General features: G+C 34.4%; 1 protein-coding gene across 1 annotated transcript; it reads right to left on the reverse strand.

Annotated features, from left to right (window-relative positions):
* Positions 1 to 377: 377 nt before the first annotated feature.
* On the reverse strand, positions 378 to 16737 carry LOC134229555 (uncharacterized). The gene is made up of 22 exons (XM_062711299.1): positions 16081 to 16737; positions 10358 to 10465; positions 9051 to 9174; positions 8645 to 8855; positions 7748 to 7855; positions 7341 to 7422; positions 7056 to 7169; positions 6851 to 6940; positions 6579 to 6679; positions 4756 to 4861; positions 4436 to 4596; positions 4182 to 4277; positions 3493 to 3553; positions 3131 to 3235; positions 2621 to 2902; positions 2313 to 2453; positions 2154 to 2186; positions 1874 to 2038; positions 1641 to 1734; positions 1354 to 1516; positions 958 to 1174; positions 378 to 578 (listed from the first exon to the last, which is right to left on the reverse strand). The coding sequence occupies exons 1-22, from the start codon at positions 16594 to 16596 to the stop codon at positions 432 to 434; spliced, it is 3225 nt and encodes a 1074-aa protein (XP_062567283.1). The 5' UTR covers positions 16597 to 16737; the 3' UTR covers positions 378 to 431.
* Between the last annotated feature and the right edge of the window lie 4226 nt (positions 16738 to 20963).

Genomic DNA, 20963 nt, shown 5'->3' on the forward strand with positions numbered 1-20963 from the left:
CCCATAATGTCGATGTGTTGCTTTATATTGTTTTACGGTAATGTGTAAAGAGGAATAACTCGTCCCGTCAAATGTTATCCAGAACCTTCTATTACGTGACGTCATAGGTAAACAAAAAATGGCAATGTCCATGTTTTGCTCTGGAAAACCTAAAATACGTGTCGAATAGAAAAGTGAAATAGGAGGTGCACAATGGCAATATGTAATGAAGATTCTGTGAAAGTTTCATTCAATTTCACTCAGTAGTATAAGAGGAGTTGCGGATAAGAGATAAAGCGTAACAGACGGACGGACGGATGGACGGAAATCCCGATCACTATATACCCTCCCGCTTTTCAAGCAGGGGGTATAATAACATCAAAAATTAATGTTTTTGGCACATCAACATGGCATTTTAAACCATAAACAGTCAAATGAAGTTCCTCGTAAATTTAGGATTTCTTTCCTCTGAAGAACGAGAGGAAGCCAGACATTCTGGAATTGAGATCTGTGCGCTGTCTCTGTTTCTCAATGAAGCGTCGCCGGTCAGTGATAAATAACTTGGCTGTTTTATCCCAGCTGCTTCTTTCCACCAGTACCTATAACACAGAGAAAAGTGAAGATATTTCATTCGTTTATTTTAGAAGTAAACATTTCCATTTCTTGTGAATAAAAACCATGATTAAGAGTAATAGAAAAAAAGATTTTAAAAATTAAGACTTTTACTGAGTGTAATTATATCAGGGGATAGATTAGCCCTATAGAAAAAATGCAAATAAAAAGATCTAGCTTAATTTTGAAATGAAATTCAGAGTTTGACCATTTTTAATGTATGTGTTGTAAGTAAATCAGCCCATTGAATATAGCATTTTTTTAAGAGAAGGGAAAAATGATTAAAATAAACAGAGGTAAAATTTCCCTAAATATAAGCTGCAGTACTAGAGTTGGTGAAAAAAAGAGAGAAGACAATAATTTTACCTTGTAAGGTCCCTGTGTTTGTCTTGTTGGTCGTTTGATAGGCAGCATGATAGCAGGTTTAGAATCCACTGTGGTTGACATCTCCATTGGTGATATGGAGGAGAGATGGATGGCCACTTCTCCAGCAAAATCATCGGAGCCTATCTTATCGTGATCCAAAATACTCAGCAGGAGGACTGCCCCCCTCACAGACATGTACTCACGGGGGACATTAGGGCTGTACAACAAAAACAAGTCTGTTATTACCAGTGATATTCATCAACTCAACAACTGGGAATTTTAATTCACTTACTATTATAAAAACTTCAACAATTACATTATGCAAACCTTTTATGTTCAGTCTGATATATTTTAAAAAGTACTTATTTTAAATATACTATAAAAAGAATCACGTACAACTGAAAAGTAGTGTTGAACACAGGATTAAGGGTCTGCTCTAGAACTTTGGTCTTTTGTGGTTTGTTGTGGCCAAACATTGTCTTTGGATAAAGGGAGACCACAACATAGGGGTCACTTAAACCCGAGTGGTCCAATCCGGGAAGGTCGGAGGCTCGAATCACTAACATGTCAGGAAAAATGACATTAGCGTCAGATTAAAAAAATTCATTTAAAGAAAAAAGTCATTTCTGATTCCTAATTTTAGCTGAATTTCAGCAATTAAGTTCAGTGTTTTCTGATTTTACCTTTAATAAAAATGGTAACATTTCCACGTGTTTCCTCTATATAAGACACCTTCACAGCAAGATTTCCCAGAAAATCAGATGTTAATGCCTCCTGCTTTACAGAGAGAAGTGACAAGTAAATTACATGTTCTAAAAAAAATATTACAATACCACAATATGCTGACTATTTCATCTCAAATTGTTTGTTGTACATGTTTTTATCAAACTATTTAAATAATAAATATCTCTCTTACATTTACAATGTCATCAGCAAGATTGTTGAAATACTCCAACATAAGTTCTTCTGTACTAAGAGCACTCAATTCCAGTCGGGCCTTTAATGCATTGTATTGCTCTGTCTGAATTTTGCTCTCTTCCAGGCCATCTTTGGCAAAGTAAGAGGTCAAGGCTCGTAAAAACTGAAAAAAAAATGTAAATTATATTTTGCTTAAATTATTATTCCTGTAATAATCTACAAAAATTAAAAGGAAAAGCAAGTTTTGGGAACTTAGGATATATGTTTCATAAACTAACCTGCTTCATTTGAGAGTAATATTCAGGTCTTTCCTGAAAAAAATAAAGTAAAACACTGAATAAATACAGACTGGTATTAAAAAATCCTTGACAAAAGTAAATTAAAATGAGTGATTATAAATCAAGTACTTGTAAGTCAGTCATCATGTAGATCCTCACCCCTATAAACACTTGTTCCTCCATAAGTTCTGTAATGGTCTTCCACAGTTCCTCTGTGATGTGTGGATACATGCTGTCAAACAGTCGCTCCTTCAGGGTACGTAAATTTGTGGACAAGTATTGGAACAGCTGATCAATGGACTAAAAAGAAATTTTATGTGTTTAAGTTATATGTTGTATTTTAATCATACAAGTATATCAGTGCTAAAAATAAACTTTGTTTAACTGTAATTGTTGTACATATCTATTCTATAAGTAAATATACATGCTTTAGCATCTATTTCAAAAAATGTTTTGGGGGTACATACTGAAGCTTTTTCAGGAGTCTTCTGAGTAAATATTCCCATAAATCTAGCCATGTCTACTTTCATTTTCTCCACGATTTGTCGTATGAGGAGGGAACACTTGAGCAGTATTTCCTGTCCGGCTGAGGTGATGAGTCGAGTGAGCGTGGAGCTGGATTTGTTACCAATGTCATCGTTCTCATGTTTGGTGGACAGAAGCATGCAGACAGATTCCCAGTCCAGCAGAACAGGAAGTTCCTTCAGGTACTGTCGCACATGCTCAATGTTGTTCAAAGTAATGCAAAGCTATAAAAGTAAAGATATACTCTAAATATTGTATTTGAACAAGGTATTGGCCATATTTGTTAGCCAAGGGTTATAATCTGCTCCTCTTCTGAATCATACACTTGGCTTATAAAGATGGAATTGGCTACAAATAGTTTTATTCAAATTTCAGTCAAAAATACTCTTTTCAATGTCTTCTATGTACATTTTGCTTACATATATATACAACATATAGATACTAGTACCTACCCTTTCTGTGATATCAAATTGTTCATCTCCATCGTCATAAAAATTACTCTTCTCCATCATTACGTGAATCTTGTCTGTATACATTCTGGCTCCATCACAAATAAGCTGAAAAATAAACAGAAAAATAAAACAAAAGAACATCACAAAAGACTACAGAAGTTACTTACTTAAATATCATTAGTGGAACGTACTGGAATCAGGTTCTTTTTGATCTTATATAATTCCAAAACAATCACACTGGAATTTCAGCTGGGTCTTGATTTAAAAATTAAATAAGTGGTCAACAGGTTACCAGTAAATAGATATAGATATGCAACCGAAGTGAATAGGATATACATATGTATTACTGATATAATACTTACATCCTTGTCACTCTCTTCTGTTAAATGTCTGTCATGAAATAGCAGCAAGAACAAAATCCACCTAAGAAAACAAAATCATATCAAATCTATGACATCCATGTCATTAAAACAGAATTACTATTGGACAATTATATGAAATAAATTTCAGAAATTTGACAAAAACTGGTGGTCCTGACATTTACACTGTAGAACAGAAACATCAATTTATGTTAACACTGACTGGTGATATTTACCTGGTACCTGTGCAACTAACTCATGACACAGCTCTTTAATCACGTAGTTCCTTTTCCACATTGTCTTGCCAAAACAGTGAGTTCATCTAATTGCACTGAATCTGCTAGCAGACCCGCCTATCTGATAGAGTCTCTCACCTTTCTTTCCACACAGAAGGAGTGAAGTAGCCGATCCACCAGGGTGTTTGATTTAAAAAGAACAGAAAAAAATGAACTGTGTCGTGTGGTCAGTCAAAACAGTGTATATACCAGTATCATGTATATTAAACAATTTGTTACCTGTATAGAGGTAAAATGTGCCCTACCTGTAGTTTTTTGAGGATTTTCTGGGTAAGTGGACTGTGTGGAGAAGATGGAATAGGTCCAGTTATACACACATAATACTTAAAATCATCCTTGTCAACTTTTTACCTTGTAATCTGTGCTCTCTCTATTGTCAAGGTAAGGAGGGTTTATGTTGTTGTCCATTCGGTTCTAAATGTCTGTAACCAGAACACCAGAGCATCCAGAAACCAGTCCTGGTACTGATGAATGGTCAACCGGAACACATCCCTGTCATAATATAAACGGAAGAATTACTCATAAGAAAGACAAAATCAAATCAAATCTGAACACATCCATGTCATTATAAACAGAAGAATTACTAAAAATGGACAATTATATGAAATAAATTATCAGAAATTTGACAAAAATGTGAATTAGAATGGTACCTTCTGCTGACATTATCCCTAACGACACTGTAGAACTTTTTAGCTGCGAAGAACATTCTGAGGGCAAGTCGACAACTGTAAGTGATGTTAACACTGAACTGGTGATATTTACGCTGGTACAAATCTAACTCATGACACAGCTCTTTAATCAGCGAACTGATCTGTTAAAAAATATCATTAAAATATAGTTTTCCCCCTTTCCAAGAGGTTGAAATAGACATTTAATTCTTGATAAAACACTACATGCTTATAATTTCAGTACAGTCTACTGCATTCACTGAATCTGCTAGCAGACCCAGCTATTATATAAAGTCTCTCACCTTTCTTTCCACACAGAAGGAGACAATTCTGAAGTAGCCGATCCCCAGGGTGTTGTACAGGTTATTGACCACACCCATAGGGAGGCAGTGGGAGGATAACACACAAATTGCAATAGATCAGCTCCACAAGGGCATTTCACAATCTTCTTCCGGGGAAGGCCATATTTGACTGGGTCCAGTTGAATTTCTTTCACCGTATATATGTCTGTCTAGAACAAAATCAGAAAAATTGAATTTGAGGAAAAATGTGTCCTACCTTAATATAAACCCTTCTATCTTTAAAAGTTAAAATCTAGGCATTTGCAACGTGTAGACCTTTGACCTGGAATTTCAGTCAAGGTCATGGTCATTTCAATGCTTTTAAATTTTCATTTTCCATTTAAAGGTGAAAGTAAAGAAGTAATATACAGGAGTTATGCACACAATTTCATTTGCCTTGAAAAAAAAAGCATTTCTATTTTCGCCTCTCTGTACACAAAGTCTATTTATGGTCTCTCATTTGTTAGTTATAGAAATTTTAAGGACCTAGTCAAAATGTGGTACACTAACTGTTATATACTCGCCTATCTCTTCCGCCTATAAGTTTGTTACCTGTATAGAGGTAAAATGTGCCCTATTCCATTGTTGTAGTTAACAATTTTGAAATGGATATTTAATTTTAAATCATGAAACAAAAAGTCAATCAAGTGGATTAAAATTATTGTATATAGATGATTTGGAATCATAAATAATCACATATATTCAGACATTTTCCAACAGAAATGAATACACACACTGGAACAGGAAGGACAAACCAGACCAATATTTAACTCCCAAAATACCGACTTATAGGTAAGTAATCGGTAGTCATCAATAATAACCTTGGATTGTGCAGCAAGTAAATATAGTACATGTAACTTTTTATACCATTGTGCTCAATCTGATTTCATGGATAATTATTCTCTGATGTTTGTCCACAAAAACTTTAATTTCATAACTTTTGCCCATAAATTTTGATTTAGTGGAGATGACTTTGTTCATATATGTGTCCATATTTTATGGGAATAACCCTCCTCCTTCATAAATTATGTTGTTGTCCAGTTTGTCAGCCATAATATTTTGAACCCCCTCCCTCATAAATAAGAAGGTGGAGATTATGGCCATTTTTTGCCCCCCTCCCTTACAATTTAAAGGGCAGGGGGAGCTCGTCTCATAATTACATCATTAACTGTAACAAGAGATTACCAACTTTAATGCATGAAGTAAAGTTTAATGATATATACAGTATTTCTTTTTTAAAATTCAGATGATTCAGTCCTCACTTCTGAAAGGGCGTCAATATTTTATGGTAATGGGCATTTTTTGGCCATAATATTTTGAACCCCCCTCCCTCTAAAAGAGCAAGGTGAGATGTAAAAGGGACGGGGACTCAATATTTTACTGTTTGGAGGCAATATTTTATGGATCATAAATTAAAAGGGCTGAAGTTCCTGTAAAGCCACCTGGAGGGCCTGGTCAACTGTGGTGATGTCATCATGGCAATATATGTATCAAAATATTATGCTACAGGACCACTCTGACGGGAATATTTATCTTGTTGAAAAAGACGTTACAGTGAATGTGTCTCAAAAAATATTGTATGAAAAACTCAGAATTTTAAAACACACAGTTTGTAAACTTTTTAAAAAATATATTAAACATTTGAAATGAAAACATAATCTTGCTAAAGCTGAGACCTTCAAAGTGAGTAAACATGTTTAAGTAGCAAAACTTAAATGGCAAACTCTTAGAAAAATTTATCTATTATTAAGGAACGTCTCATCTGTCCTTAATTCTAAACTCACATCAAAATTTGAGATAACTTAGAGATTCCGTATGACTGAGCAAACAAATCTAAGATTCTACTGTCCTGTTTGTTGAGGTAGGGATCCAGAGGAGCATTCTCCTGTCAAGTAAAACATTTAGAAATGGCATTTTTTTCGTGATCATCAGCAAAATATATAAATGTAAATTAATTAACACAACAAAACAAACTCATCTACTTAGTTTTACATCTACAGATGTGGAATTTTATTTCAAAATGAGTTATCTCCCTTGGAGCAGTGTGATATCTTACCTCCAGGCCTTTAATGGCGTGTTTGTAGAACTGTTCTGCAGCCTGGTAGTAATCTTCTACTGAAAATGGCTGACTGCCGGTCTGAGAACTCTGGTATAAAAAAGATCAGATTAATTCATCTTTGAAAAATCAAAAAAATATAATGTTTTTAGCATTGTTTATAAAAAAAACTATTGATTAATTGTAGAATCACAAATTTATATACCTGCTGATGAGATAGATGAACTTTGATGTGACATTTTCCCCAAGAGAGTTTGCTTCCTTTAGAGGTGGGGCTTGTAATATCCCACCACCAATCACAGCCCTGAGCAGGAATCTCCTACAAATATAACAAATAACCAATTATAATACATCCCTTTATCATAAGTGGGAGATACATATTAAAATATCAGCTTGGTGTTAAGTTTTTGAATGATTTTAGTGTTGGTTATGATGAGGAGTGGGAAAAGAGGGGGGTATCTGAGGTTATCTGTAATAATTAAATTTTTACCCTCACTGGAATGATGACCTTGCCAAACAAATGCTGGTCTAGCCGGTCATGGTCACTGACATGAAGGACATTCTTCAACAAGCTGTAAAACATCAATAAATGACTTAATATAACGGCTAAATGATGAAAATAAATTCTAAGGTCTTCAATAAATAATGTCTCTAGGAGTGTAGAGCTTTGTAACCCAAGTAAGACATTACAGCAAAATTGGAAAAAGAGATCATATTTATTATTGTAAATTTTCTAATACTACATGTGAGCAACTTGAGCGGAATTTTTAATCCCCCACATGAAAAGTTGGAAATTGTGTGCGGGTGGCTGTTAATTTAATAAATTAAGTTCTCAGGTATAGGTGCTTTACAGTACTATAGCACTATATTGTTTGTGTGAATTGTAAGATATCTCACCTTGACAAAACATGAAGCCTGTCATGGTGGGGTTTTTCTGCTCCGATTTCTGGATCTTGGTTACAAATAAATAAATGTATTTCATCTGTTAGCATATCTTCTAAAGACCTACAATGCAGAAGATTTTCACATAATGACGTTTTCTTTACATTAATCCATTACATATCATTCCAGTTAGTGTGCATTCCATTATGTTTGAATGGGTTGCTAATTTTTGTTATTCAAAAATGATAGATCCCCTTGTTGTGAAATTGTATCCAGGACAGAATTCTCATGTACAAATCTAAATATAATTTTACAGAGATTACTGAATGTTGACTGATTAATGCATCTGTAAGTTCTTATATTGGAACTGCACAGATTACTGAATGTTGACTGATTAGGCCTAGAAAAAAAATATGTTTGTTTCCGCTTTCCCGACCGACCCTAATTTATAGTGTCGACCCTAAATATTTTTTTAATGCTTTTGTCCCATGATGTGCAAGATTTCAACCAGGGAATTATAGCCTCAAACTTTGCAAGCTTTTCAAGACAGAAAGAAGTTTGGGTCACCTTTCTATTATAAGTTAAGTCACAGTAATGCTTGAAAAGACCATTTCTTTTGTCATTAATATTACTTCTATACACATTTTGATTAAAGAAGCAAAAAAAATTTTTTCAAAAAAAAAAAAAAATTGCCTACCTACCTACCCTATATTTTTTCAGCCTGAAAGCGGAAACAAACATTTTTTTTTTTCTAGGCCTTGTTAATCCATCAGACTGAGTAAGCTCTTACAGTTGGAACTGCATAGATTACTGAATGTTGACTGATTATTAATCCATCAGTAAGCTCTTACAGCTAGAACTGCACAGATTACTGAATGTTGACTGATTATTAATCCATCAGTAAGCTCTTACAGTTGGAATTCCTCATTCCACTGGGGATCCATCGTGTGTTTGGCCGTGTTTGTCTTCATCATTTCCTCCACTTCCGTGGGGAGGGTGGCTGAGTGCTTCTTCAGCTGGGGTGAGGATTTCGGGGAGGGTTTGGGTGAGGTCTTTGGGGAGAATGAAGAATTTCGTTGTAGCGGATGATAGATGTTCAGGAGGCAGTAAGGATTGCAGTTCTCTTTAATAAAAATGTTTTCATTTTTATAATTATTTGTTATAAGAGCAGGCTTGGGGATGTTCAACATGAAAGGCTAATATAACATTCCATCAAATGTTTTTTTTCTCAAAGCAAGCACTAATTTGAATGGGATGTGGAATAAATAACTTTTAATTGCATTCTATTTTTAAGAAAATAAATTTAAACGCATGGTACCTAGAGCATCTGTATGAAGGCCTTTGGCCTCTATGATGCATATATTGGCCTGGATAGCGTGGGGTCGATGGAACATTTCTTGTCGAATGTAGAATTCCTGTTCATCTTGATTCACCTCAAACACCTACAAATGGCGTACAAGCACTTACAACTTCCTGTCTTTGTGAGAGTCCATTAAAGGAAACCTATTAACATAATGTTACAGTGGCCCACTTCCATGGATAAACATAGGCATTGCATGGTGCCAGAAATTATCAGTGTGATCTCTGTGATTTTTACACACTATACAAGTATTTAAAAAAAAGGTACCGATCATTAAAAAAACAACAATGCTCTACATGCATTGAGTAAATATTTAAACTTTTCAATGACAAAAAAGTGTAATGTATGCAATTTAAGTGACATTTTGTGAATATTTTTCACTGAACGAATCATTTTTAGCAAGTTTTTATTCAACAAAATAGATAAACCTTTACAATATTGGCTGTAAAAGGGCAGATCTTTACTGCCTGACACAGACTGTGTACAGACCCTAATGTCACAGCTAAATGTCATCTGGGACTATATATATATAAATACTATTACTTATATAAAGATATCATTACTGACCTATAAATAACGAGGATCACATGTTAAAAAAAAGATCAAAAAACGATCAAGCAGCAATTAAAGCACATGTTAACTAATTTAAAAGCAAGTTTAAAATTTAATAGGTTTGATCATGAATATGACAAACATAATATTAAAAAAAAAAAGTAGACAAAAATTTCATCTTTCAAGTTCAACAAACAAAATAAAATTATTTTGTGTTTACCAGTGGTTGCATGGTGAGAAATTTTTATTACAGCATTTACAGACATTAACACCTACTACTTTGATAAATGCTTTTTTATTTAAAGAATATAAAGTAGAAACAAACAGAAACCCGGTCATATTATCCTGGTTGAGAAAATAAAATTTAATGTTCTTCTACTGAAATCATTTGTTGAATTATATTTCCAATACATAAAAGGTTACAGCATGTGGATGTCTGCCATGTTTGTATAAAGTTCTACGGAAATGTATCAATCAATAATAGCAACTCAACAAATCATTTGATTATGAAAAAGAAACTGCTAACTATATATATGTCTTCATTCTAAGGTTTTCACTCTTTTTTTTTGGTTTGGTGTTCATATATACATGTATCAGCATAAGTCTCACAATTGGAGTATTCTCTATGTCCGTTTTTTAAACATCTTTTCTTGAGACTTACTTGAAACTCTGGTTGAAATTGGCTTGAATTTGCTATTTAAGTTGAAACTGACCTCTTTTAGTCTGTGAATTAGGTCACCAGGTCGGAGTCCCGTGGTGACGTCCGGGTTACCCAGTGGATGCAGCAGACAGCGGAGAATCCCACAGTACACATTCTCATTCTGTAAACAACAAAAAAACTTATTAAAATATATATATATCCACAAATCTCATGAAGAAAGCTTTTTCTAATACCCTATGAAAATCAGGAGGACTTCCGACTTATTAATTCCAATATTCCAAGATCTAGATTGAATTTTTCAATTGTCTGAAGGTGACAGTTAATCAGAACCTCTATCTCCCCCACTGTAAGACTCCCAGCAGAGGAACTTCTGTCCCTCTCAAAGTCAAACTCCACACTGGACTCATCAGAAGTCCGACGATTGCTGTGGTAGGATTTCCTCCGAAGTCTTTTGGAAAACTTTCTCCTTAGTCTCGATAGTATTCCATTTGTAGAACTTAAAGAATTCCCTGGGGAAGGGGGTAAACTACCAGTATAAGAATAATGAGGGGTGAGGGAACCACTCCCTAAATATTCCAAGGAATCGGTTGGCAAACTATTTGATTTTTTCATCGTCATAACTGCATGTTCCTCTCGCTATGTGCAGTTTCTTCTGTGTACGTGCTATTTTTACTTCTACCCTTGTTTTAAGATTACCACTAAGGGTGGGGAATCTCTTTGGTTTGTAAACAGGTGCTCCTACGTCTAACTATAAATCAGTCCTATAAATCTTACACTGCATTCCACTTTGATTAAGAAGTGTTTGTCTAAGGATCTGCTAGATTTCCTGAATGTGAGAGATCATACCTCTGTCTCGCAGATATTTAAATAAATTTACCTAAGCAACCATTCAGATTGATTAATCTTTTCAGAAAGTAGCACATTAAAATCAAATTAATTGATGTGGCATTTAAGATGATATGTTTGTAAGAAGTTTCTTTCTAGATACATTTAAATCCTTTTTACAATTTCAATAAAAGGAACATACTTTGGTACCTTGGTTTTCTGACCGTTAGTGATAGAAATATTTTTATAATATCTAATACATACTTTTACATGCATGTAATTATTTACAACAAGATAAGAATTATAAAAATTTTACAAAAATGTTTTGATGACAATTGACATTTTAACACGGGCCAAATGTACTTTTAATTTCTATTTTTCATCAGCAAGCAATAAGAATTCAGGATCATAAAAAAAATATTTTTCGTGCTTTATAGTAATGGGTCATTATCAGGTAAAATTCAGAGGATCCCCTTTTCTGCTGTTATTAAGAAGTCCCATGATAACCCAACAGAAGGGTGCATGATTGGGATTGGGAGCTTAAACATTTTTATTTAAGTTTATAAAATTTGTAAATGTAAAAGTTTATACATTAACCAAGAAACTATATCCTATTTGTAAGTTTGTTTTTGTTGTTTCTCCATGGGTGGATGTGTACTATTAACCAAACATTACGTCATGGTTGAGGGCTCCGTGCCTCAACTTCAAAGACAAAAAACCGGAACTGATTTCAAAATAGTGGTTTTATTTTTTTTTTATGCTTATGAGAAAAAATGCCAGTATTTCTATTGGCAGACCCAATCATATTTGATAAATAAAAATATATGTCATTTCTGTTGTTAACTTCCTTTCCTGTATATTACTTTATTTACTACATGTCAGATGATTGATGGTAGGTACCTACATGAATATACTCCTATTAACATTTTTGTACTTGAAACATTTTAGTGCTTTGTAAACCCCCCCCCTCCTTCCCATTCCACCCCCCTCCCAAGAGGGGGTATATGTTAGGTGATGATACGAGTTGCTGTAAAAAGTCTCTCTTTTGTCCTTTTTTTTAGTACTAGTTTTATTTCACTGAGACGAGGAAATTAAATACAGTCAAACTTTGTTACCTCAAACTTAATGACACCAAGAAAAACTTCCAAGATTTCTGAGGATTCAAGATATCTAGTAGGGTAAAATACTGAAAGAATAAATGGTTGGAAATGTGAAACACTTCAACATCTTCATGGTATTTGAGTTATCAGTGTTTGACATACCATGACAAGGTTATCATTCTAAAATAAAATGTTACACAACAATTATTTAGTCACACCCAGCTACTGAAGCTGTCTAGACATTTGAGTCAGTACAATATCAGTGCTTTAGTAAGAAATCAGCTTACATAATATTGTATCTCTATATTAGACTTTTATAGATAAAAACTTATGAAATTTCCTCACGTGAGTAATTCTGTTAAAATTTATTGTCGATTAATTTTCTACAAAAAACATACATGTAATTACATTTTATGCATTATACTTTAAGGAATTTTTTGTTTGTAGTGCCCACAAAGATAAATATGTTTGGTTTTATAAACTATCCTTCCTCCTAAACTTTAAATTGTTTCTTATGGGTCTTGGAATCTCTTTCCCTTCTCTTTGAAAATTCCCCAAGGTATTAGATATGAAAACCTCTAAAAAGTTTGCATGTGTTCCAAAAAATTCCTTTGCTAAAAAATCACCAATATTTACACCAAATAAGAAGTTGAATAAATTTTTAAATATGGAATTTGTTATAATGGCAATGATACTATAAGGACCACTTTCCAGACTCAAAAAGCAAAATGTTTGAAAAAGAAGAAAGGATGGAGGGGGAAGGTGGCTCAAAGCCCTGGCCCAAGGATTTTGAAGCGATTTTAGTCTTATACATTATAAGTCAGAATTTGTACATTGTCTTTGGGGCATATTTTAGAAAACATGTAAAATTAACTTTCAAATGTTATTTCATTTTCTTTATTTTAAATTTTGTTTCAATTTTCAAGTGTCAGGATAAATAAAAGGTATTCATTTTACTAATGATAACAAGAGGCCCAGGGGCCACAGTGCTCACCTGAGCACATCTGGCTTGAGGCGTTCATCATTTGTTAAAATTAGGCCCCACCCTTGCCCCGGGGGTCATGATTTGAACAAACTTGAATCTACACTACCTGAGGATGAATCGACATGAATCTTTCCTGGCCCAGTGGTTCTGGAGAAGAAGATTTTTAAAGATTTTTCTTATATATTCCTATGTAAAACTTGGGTCGGCCATTTTGGCCCCACCCTTGCCCCGGGGAGTCATGATTTGAATAAACTTGAATCTACACTACCTGAGGATGAATCCACATGAGTTTCATATTTCCTGGCCCAGTGGTTCTGGAGAAGAAGATTTTTAAAGATTTTTCTTATATATTCTATGTAAAATTCGGCCATTTTGGCCCCAAACAATTTCCACAAGTCTTTCTGGCCCAGTGGTTCTGGAGAAGAAAAGATTTTTCCTATATATTCCTATAAAAATTGTATGCCCCGGGGGTCATGAAATTTTACTACCTGAGGATGATTCCACATGAGTTTCATTTTTCCTGGCCCAGTGGTTCTATTTTTAAAAAATATTCCTATGTAAAACTAGGGTCGGCCATTTTGGCCCCACCCTTGCCCCGGGGGTCATGATTTGAATAAACTTGAATCTAACTATGAGGATGATTCCACATGAGTTTCATTTTTCCTGGCCCAGTGGTTCTGGAGAAGAAGATTTTTAAAGATTTTTCCTATATATTCCTATGTAAAACTTGGGTCGGCCATTTTGGCCCCACCCTTTCATAAAAAGTACATTAGGATGATTCCACATGAGTTTCATCTTTCCTGGCCCATGGAGAAGAAGATTTTTAAAGATTTTTCCTATATAATAAAACTTTGGTCGGCCATTTTGGCCCCATATGAAACAAACTTGAATCTACACTACCTGAGGATGCTTACATGAATGGCCCAGCGGTTCTGGAGAAGAAGATTTTTTAAAAATGCCATTAATACAAATTCATGATTATCTCCCCTTGGAAAAGGGCGTGGCCCTTCATTTGAACAAACTTAAAAATACTCTGTGCCAGTTTGGTTGAAATTGGCCCATGAGAAGAAGATGAAAATGTGAAAAGTTTACGACAACAAAAACAACGACGACGACGACAACGACGACAGACAACGGACAAATTTTGATCAGAAAAGCTGTGGCCATTAAAAATGTGGCCATTAAACAATTTACAAGTCTCTTTTAAAAAGTCATTATTTTATGAAAAATACCATATGAAACCTTGTTTATTAAAATACTGAATACAAACAGCACTGCAATAAAAACATAAATTGATTAAAATTGCCAGATCGTGATCAAACGGAACATAATTGATACAATTTTAATTTCAAGTCATAATTGAAAATCATGTGATTTGCCCATGAAGTTTAAAAGTGCTTTAAAGAAAGAAAACAACAGTTTGGGTGTTAGTAAATGTACCAGAATAAATGATGCAGTTTTTGCAGAAAAAATGCATAACCTGCGTAAGTGGGTTACATGTATATATGTAGACCCGTAGGAAGCAATTTCGGTTTCGTGGAGCCAAACATTTTCAGTTGGGGACACTAGCAATCACCCGAAAATTTGTTTAACACTTAAATAAAAAATGTCATGAGACGTTATTAGTGTATGGTAGAGCTCTATGCTTTCCACATAGTGATTTATACATATGCAAAATTAGGGCGGGGGTGGGGGACCGCCCTCACCAGCCATGCGATAGCTGCAACGTTAATTCTCAAACTAAAAAACAAAGAAAGTCTTTTTTCTATATTTATAATCATTTGAAGTAGAATTTAGTTGAAAATATATTGTAATATTTTTGATAAATATGTCTACATTGTATAAATACGTTTCGTTGATGGAACAGTCACTGCTCAAGGAATATGCACAGGTGATCTGCTTAGTGTTGTATACTGAGTATTAATACTGACTAATACGGAAATGATATTCTTTTAAAGAAATAGAGGAGGAAAATATATATTGGTTGTAAATGTATTTATGTAGTTTATTTAATTCTTCTAGTAAATAGCATATTGAAATCGTCAGTTTCTTTGCGAAATATAAAGGGTCAGACAGTGCATAACACGGGTTCGAATCTCACTGCAGGACGTAAATCGAAGCACCGTGTCACGGAAGACTTTGACACGACCTCACCACACAATGCATGGCCCTGGGTACTGAGAATAGGTCTAAATTCACAGCCCCTCACCGAGAGGTGGTGGCGAGGTGAAATATTCTAGAAAGGAACGTACATCCCCCCCCCCCCCGCGGAAAAAAAGACATACTTTATAGTATCAGAAAGAGTGAACAGAGCAGGTATAAATTCCATTGTTTCATTACAGGAATTTTCCTTGAAATCTTCCCTCCGAGGGGGGGGGGGGGGTGCTTGTAGCGAAAATTGATAAAATTGTACATTAGAGACCAGCATAACGCAACGGTTTTTGTGAACTCAAGATGTTTACAAAATATTAAATAAACGTAATGATTTACATTTTAAAGCATTTAATCCACCTATATTCAGGCGATCTTCAGCCCTTGGGTATTTTCTGTTTTTTTTTATGAGCAACTGGCAGAGCAGAAAAAGCCATGTGTTCTCATACAAGACATACAGAGAATTAATTTGACCCTATATTCATATTGGAGAACGACTGATTTTTTTTTTCATTTTCAACTACAGACTGAAGAAAGAACCTGTAAAACACGCTGTCATTGATACACAGACGATATAATTACATACATACGACAATTATTATCTGAGAAGCCGACAGACAACCTACATGTCATAGACTACATGTGTCCACTTCTCTACAGAGAATAGTACAACAGGGAAGTATAATTATTATAACTGACAAAGAGATGAATTACCACTGGATTTTGGGGATAGAAGACATCCTCTGAGTTTTGTTTGCTGAGTGTTGGTACATGGATTTTGAAATCCTCACATTTCATGGATGGACTGTTCATGCAGGAGACGGTTGAACGTCGGCCACTATGTCTCACTCGATTTATAAGTGTGGCGAATGTTCTCCTTTTTTGACGGCCACTTGACGTCTGCGAAACACCGTCTATGACGTCACCGTCGCTTTGACTGCGTAATTTCATGTCATGTTCTTTAGAGGGCACTCCAAGAAAGGAACTAGAATCCAGACTCACGCTTTTTAGCGCCGTTGCTTTGGGGGTCTCGGACACAAAAGGATGACCATCTTCATCAGCACCACGGTATAACTCGGTCCGTACATCGGCGCTACGTGAACCTCTTATGCGTTCTAAGTTCGAATCCCACTCCCGTTCATCGTCTGTCTTTGAGGCCGTAAATTTCCACGGAACACTGAGAAGTCGTGTTCTCATACACATCCCACTGCGGTACTTGCTATTTCTCATAATAAACTGTCAATACACTTCTTTGGAGTTTTATTTAATTTTTTATGCCTCAGAAAACGCACTTTAAATATCAGTGAAATCCTTTTTGGTTCAATAGAATGTTGAAACATAAAATTTAAAATCAGTGCTTTTAACTGCCTTTTCTTCGATACATATAATTGTATAGTTTTAAGAGTAAGAATTTGCTATTTATTACTCAATAAGTGACAATGACGTATACAAGATACTGATCACATGCTCTTTCTTTGTACAGAAGTCCGTGAATGAAACTACTGCACGTTTACCTTGATATCATTTAAAACACTTCATACCGAATAAATATATTAATTGATTGACAGTCCATATATTTCATATACTTGTATTTTCTAAATGAGATGCCAGCTGTATTCATGTAGAGATATTATCATTTTACCCTAAAAAGGTCAATATAATTCATACTGCGTCATATTTTTACCCAGATTGTTTAATATAACCTCATTTAGCAATAATATATATCAAGCAAAAACATCCTAATTATTATTTGTATGGACATAAAAGTACACCACAAGTTTAATTTCAATTTGAAGGATAGCCTTCGATGGCTTTGATTCTTCAACCGGTCTTGTCTTGATACAACCGCTTTGCTTTTCAGGAAGACGATTCTTTATAACACCAGTCATTTAAACAGACAAACAAACAAACAAAAAAATACATAAATATAAAGAACTTTGATTATTAAAAACATGTTGACAGAAATCAGTAAAATTCCCAATCAACATTAGGAAGGGTAAAATGTGCTGGTACTAGGGTTTTTATCACCCTCTTTTTAACGTAATATAACTATTTTTTATGAAACTGTTATATTTTGGAGGAATGGGGGAGGGGGAGGGGAATTAGAACGAGACTACCAAGAATGAAACACAGCAAGATCAGCCTCTTGCTGGCAATGAATATGTACATTTCAAAGCTTGTTGGTAAGATTTCTAATAAAACATTAATTAATCATAATTATTGTAATTTTTTAATTTACCGGGTGGTAGTAAAAATTTTGTCATATTGTAATTTTTGTATTTACTAACATCCGATAAATTTAAAAATTAAAATATGTCACACCCTCAAAATTACATATACCAGAATAATTCAAATTTGAAACATTTCTCTCGTTTAAAGGTAAAAATATAGCACGGGTACATCGACACAGGCCGGTGTATGCACAGTGACGCAACGTGTGAAGTTGCAATAAATAGCGATGATTTAAAACTGAATACTTGCGCAATCGTCTCAGCAAAGTTGAAACAAAATCCTATTCATAAACGCAATGTAAAACCATATTTGTTATTTGTATCGTGAAAAAGAGTTTAACTCACCCCGGTTGAATACAGAAGTCTAAGTTTGTTCCCTGGTTTGTATAGAAGGTCGATGTTCATCATGAAATGGTCAATCGGTCGTAGTGAATCGAACAAAATTTGTTTTCAATTTGTTGTACGTATACCAGCAGATTTTAAAAAGTTAAGTTGTAGATTTATTCTGCATGGCTTACATGCAAAATAATTCGTTTAACCTAGAGGCTTAAAGTAGTACACCAGATACCGCCATTTATAACGGTTTACAGAATTAATGCGTAAAATAAAGCACGGGTCACAAATTTTATCAAATTGCTGCATTTAGAGAAATTCGAGAATTTGAAGCATTACTGGATTACAATAAATTTATTGTCATTAACTGGGTTTATGTACGCTACACTCAAAGTCGTACAATGTTAGCAACAATGACGTAGCATCGTTTTTGAAAAAGTGTGGGGGGGGGGTGCAGTCAGAGATTTTTTTTTTACTTACCTGTAAAAAGTTGACGAGCAAAAAAGGGGGAATTTTCCGAAGTCGAAAATCCTACAGTATTTCGGGGGTGGGGGGTGTAGAGGCCAACTTTTTTTTCAACACAAATTCCTTTCAGTATAAAATTATCTTCTTCCCTTCATACAATTACTACATTATCCTTATATCATTTTACTTTAGCCCCCCCCCCCCCCCCCCCCCCCTTGCTACGTGCCGGAGCAGTCTTTATACCGAGTCTGTACGGAATTTAAAATAAATGCAAATCACTGTTCATTTATTGACTGAGTTCGAGGGCAACATACGTTTTGTCGGACCCAAGAACCAAACTATCTGCGTGAACCCGTCAGTCCGAAGGCAGACAATTTGGTCCGAGGGTCGACAAAAGATATTTTTCCCGAGAACTCGGTCAATAAAGTTTTTTTTTTTTGATAACTTTCATTTCATTTTAATTTTTTGGCATACATGCATTTTGTACTGCCTTCCGTGATGAAACATCAGACCCGTCACTGTTGAATTCCAATGAATGAAAACAACATCTCACCGACCGACCTAACATCTCACTCACCGGTCAAACATCGATTTTTTTATGCCCGCTCAGCAAAACATAAGAAATGGTAGGCTTTTTTGGTTAGCTTTGTACATATAGGAACAAATTCTTAAAGGTATAACAAATGTAGATATTATTACAAGGATAATAAAGCCTTGTAAGTCGATCCATGATCTATCGACTTCAAAGAAAGCACATCAAACACACAGGAATGACCAAATGAAAGGACATTTGTTATATATACATGTTACATGTAATATCTTATTTGAGATAAATAAGAGACAGTCCTCTATGTTTCAATTATATTCACCTTGAATGTTGAAACATTTTTTTGTATTTCCCCAGAAGGTTGAGTAATTCAGTACAGAAAACATATAATTTAAAATAGCATCTGACGTAGAGAAAAACATCCAAATTGTTGAAAAACAAAATAAATTTAACAAAACACATCGCAAATATGAATCTGAAAATGTAGAAAAGGGGATGCACCTGTATGGTAGATAAATATTCCATGCATTTTCAAAGTTACACATAGGAAGGAATCCGGCAATATAGAAGCAAAGGGAAATTACTATATATATTATAAGCTACTTTGATTTAAACCTTCATTTTCAATCCATTTTTGTAACGTAAGCATTAAATTTTCTTCAAAAAATCCCTTCCTACCTACCGAACAAATATTGAAAAAAAAATATAAACCCCTGAATCTTCGATTACGGGTGCAAAAAATTTATCTTGACATTTTAAAGATGGCCTTAAAGAAACATACGGAGATAGATGGGGTACATACTGATGGACTGAGGCACAAAAACCAAACTCTATCACGTAGTAAGGCACGTGTATGGATATAAATAACAACTTTACACGTGAGTTTTATTAATAAATTAATTATCAGTTTAATCGTATCGCCCAATTATAATCAACAAACAGCATAATTTTGCTAACACGACAACATCCACCTATTATGAAAATACCGACTTCCAATTGGTCGAAACCAACCCCAAACTCCCCCGTTTTTTCCTTGTAATAATCTGACTTTCATGAATTCTTCCTTTGATCTACTTCACAATCATAATCTACAAAAGCCCATTGGGCTCATTTTCGTAGGTTAAAAAAATAAAATCATCGCGTTAAAATGCGAAACTTTCGCTATATAAAACGAAACTTTCGCGATATAACGCGAAACTTAATAAATTCCTCAGAAATTTCCCCCAGAAGATGTCCTGGAGAAATGATGCGAGAATAGAATAGATTAGTCATCACAATTTTTTTTTCAAAACCCTACCAATTAATAAAGTGAATTTTACTTTCTTGTTCAAGTATTTCAGTTGTTAAATTAAAAAAAATTCTTTAGACTGATTATTTTATTGAAGGAAAATCTGTACTTGTCACTTTCTCAAGCTGATTTTTCTCATCAGTAACATTCACTACATCTGTACCCTAAGTAAATTTAGCAATCCGTCATTTTAAACTAGAAATTATATCCTGTAGAAACATAGCTTAAAAGTGAGTGAACAATGTGTCATTTCAAGAGCTTAACGTGCCATATGATGTTTTTTTAAAAGTAATAACTGGTATTGTTAATTACAAATTGATCGAGAAAGGGGGGTCTACTTTTCTTAATTTTTCTTCAATATTTATATATCTGAAGGGTTATTGTAAAGTTCGTGGACTAGCGCCATAAATCAAAACTATTAAGGAATACAGGAAAGAGATTTTACACTTTGTATTACCGGTAATTGTCAAATAAAAATTAATGTTTTCGTAAGCAATGGAATGACCACGTGGCGCAACCTCAAAATACGATGTATTTCTACAGTGAATCTAACAAAGACAAATGAAAATTTGCCATCCAATTTTTACCCATGTAGTGGGACACAATTGACAAATTTACCTATTTTGTCAATTTTCTGAAATCTTAATCTAATTCTTAACTATTTTATTTCAAATTCTCTTAAGAGTGTATAAAATAGACATCTGAAAGGGTCGATTTTTTCCCGAAATTCATA

Source organism: Saccostrea cucullata, unplaced genomic scaffold, assembly GCF_032062105.1.
Source record: "Saccostrea cucullata isolate Sc308-1 unplaced genomic scaffold, CSIRO_AGI_Scuc_v1 ctg36, whole genome shotgun sequence".
Lineage (NCBI taxonomy): Eukaryota > Metazoa > Mollusca > Bivalvia > Ostreida > Ostreidae > Saccostrea > Saccostrea cuccullata.

What these genes read in the sequence shown, in the direction of transcription:
- LOC134229555 (XM_062711299.1), bottom strand. Translation starts at nt 16,596, where the DNA reads ATGAGAAATAGCAAGTACCGCAGTGGGATGTGTATGAGAACACGACTT. An exon ending in AATTTGATATCACAGAAAGG is followed by an intron (nt 2,903 to 3,130) that starts GTAGGTACTAGT and finishes TTACTTTTATAG; the next exon opens with CTTTGCATTACTTTGAACAA. An exon ending in TTCAACACTACTTTTCAGTT is followed by an intron (nt 1,175 to 1,353) that starts GTACGTGATTCT and finishes TTTGTTGTACAG; the next exon opens with CCCTAATGTCCCCCGTGAGT.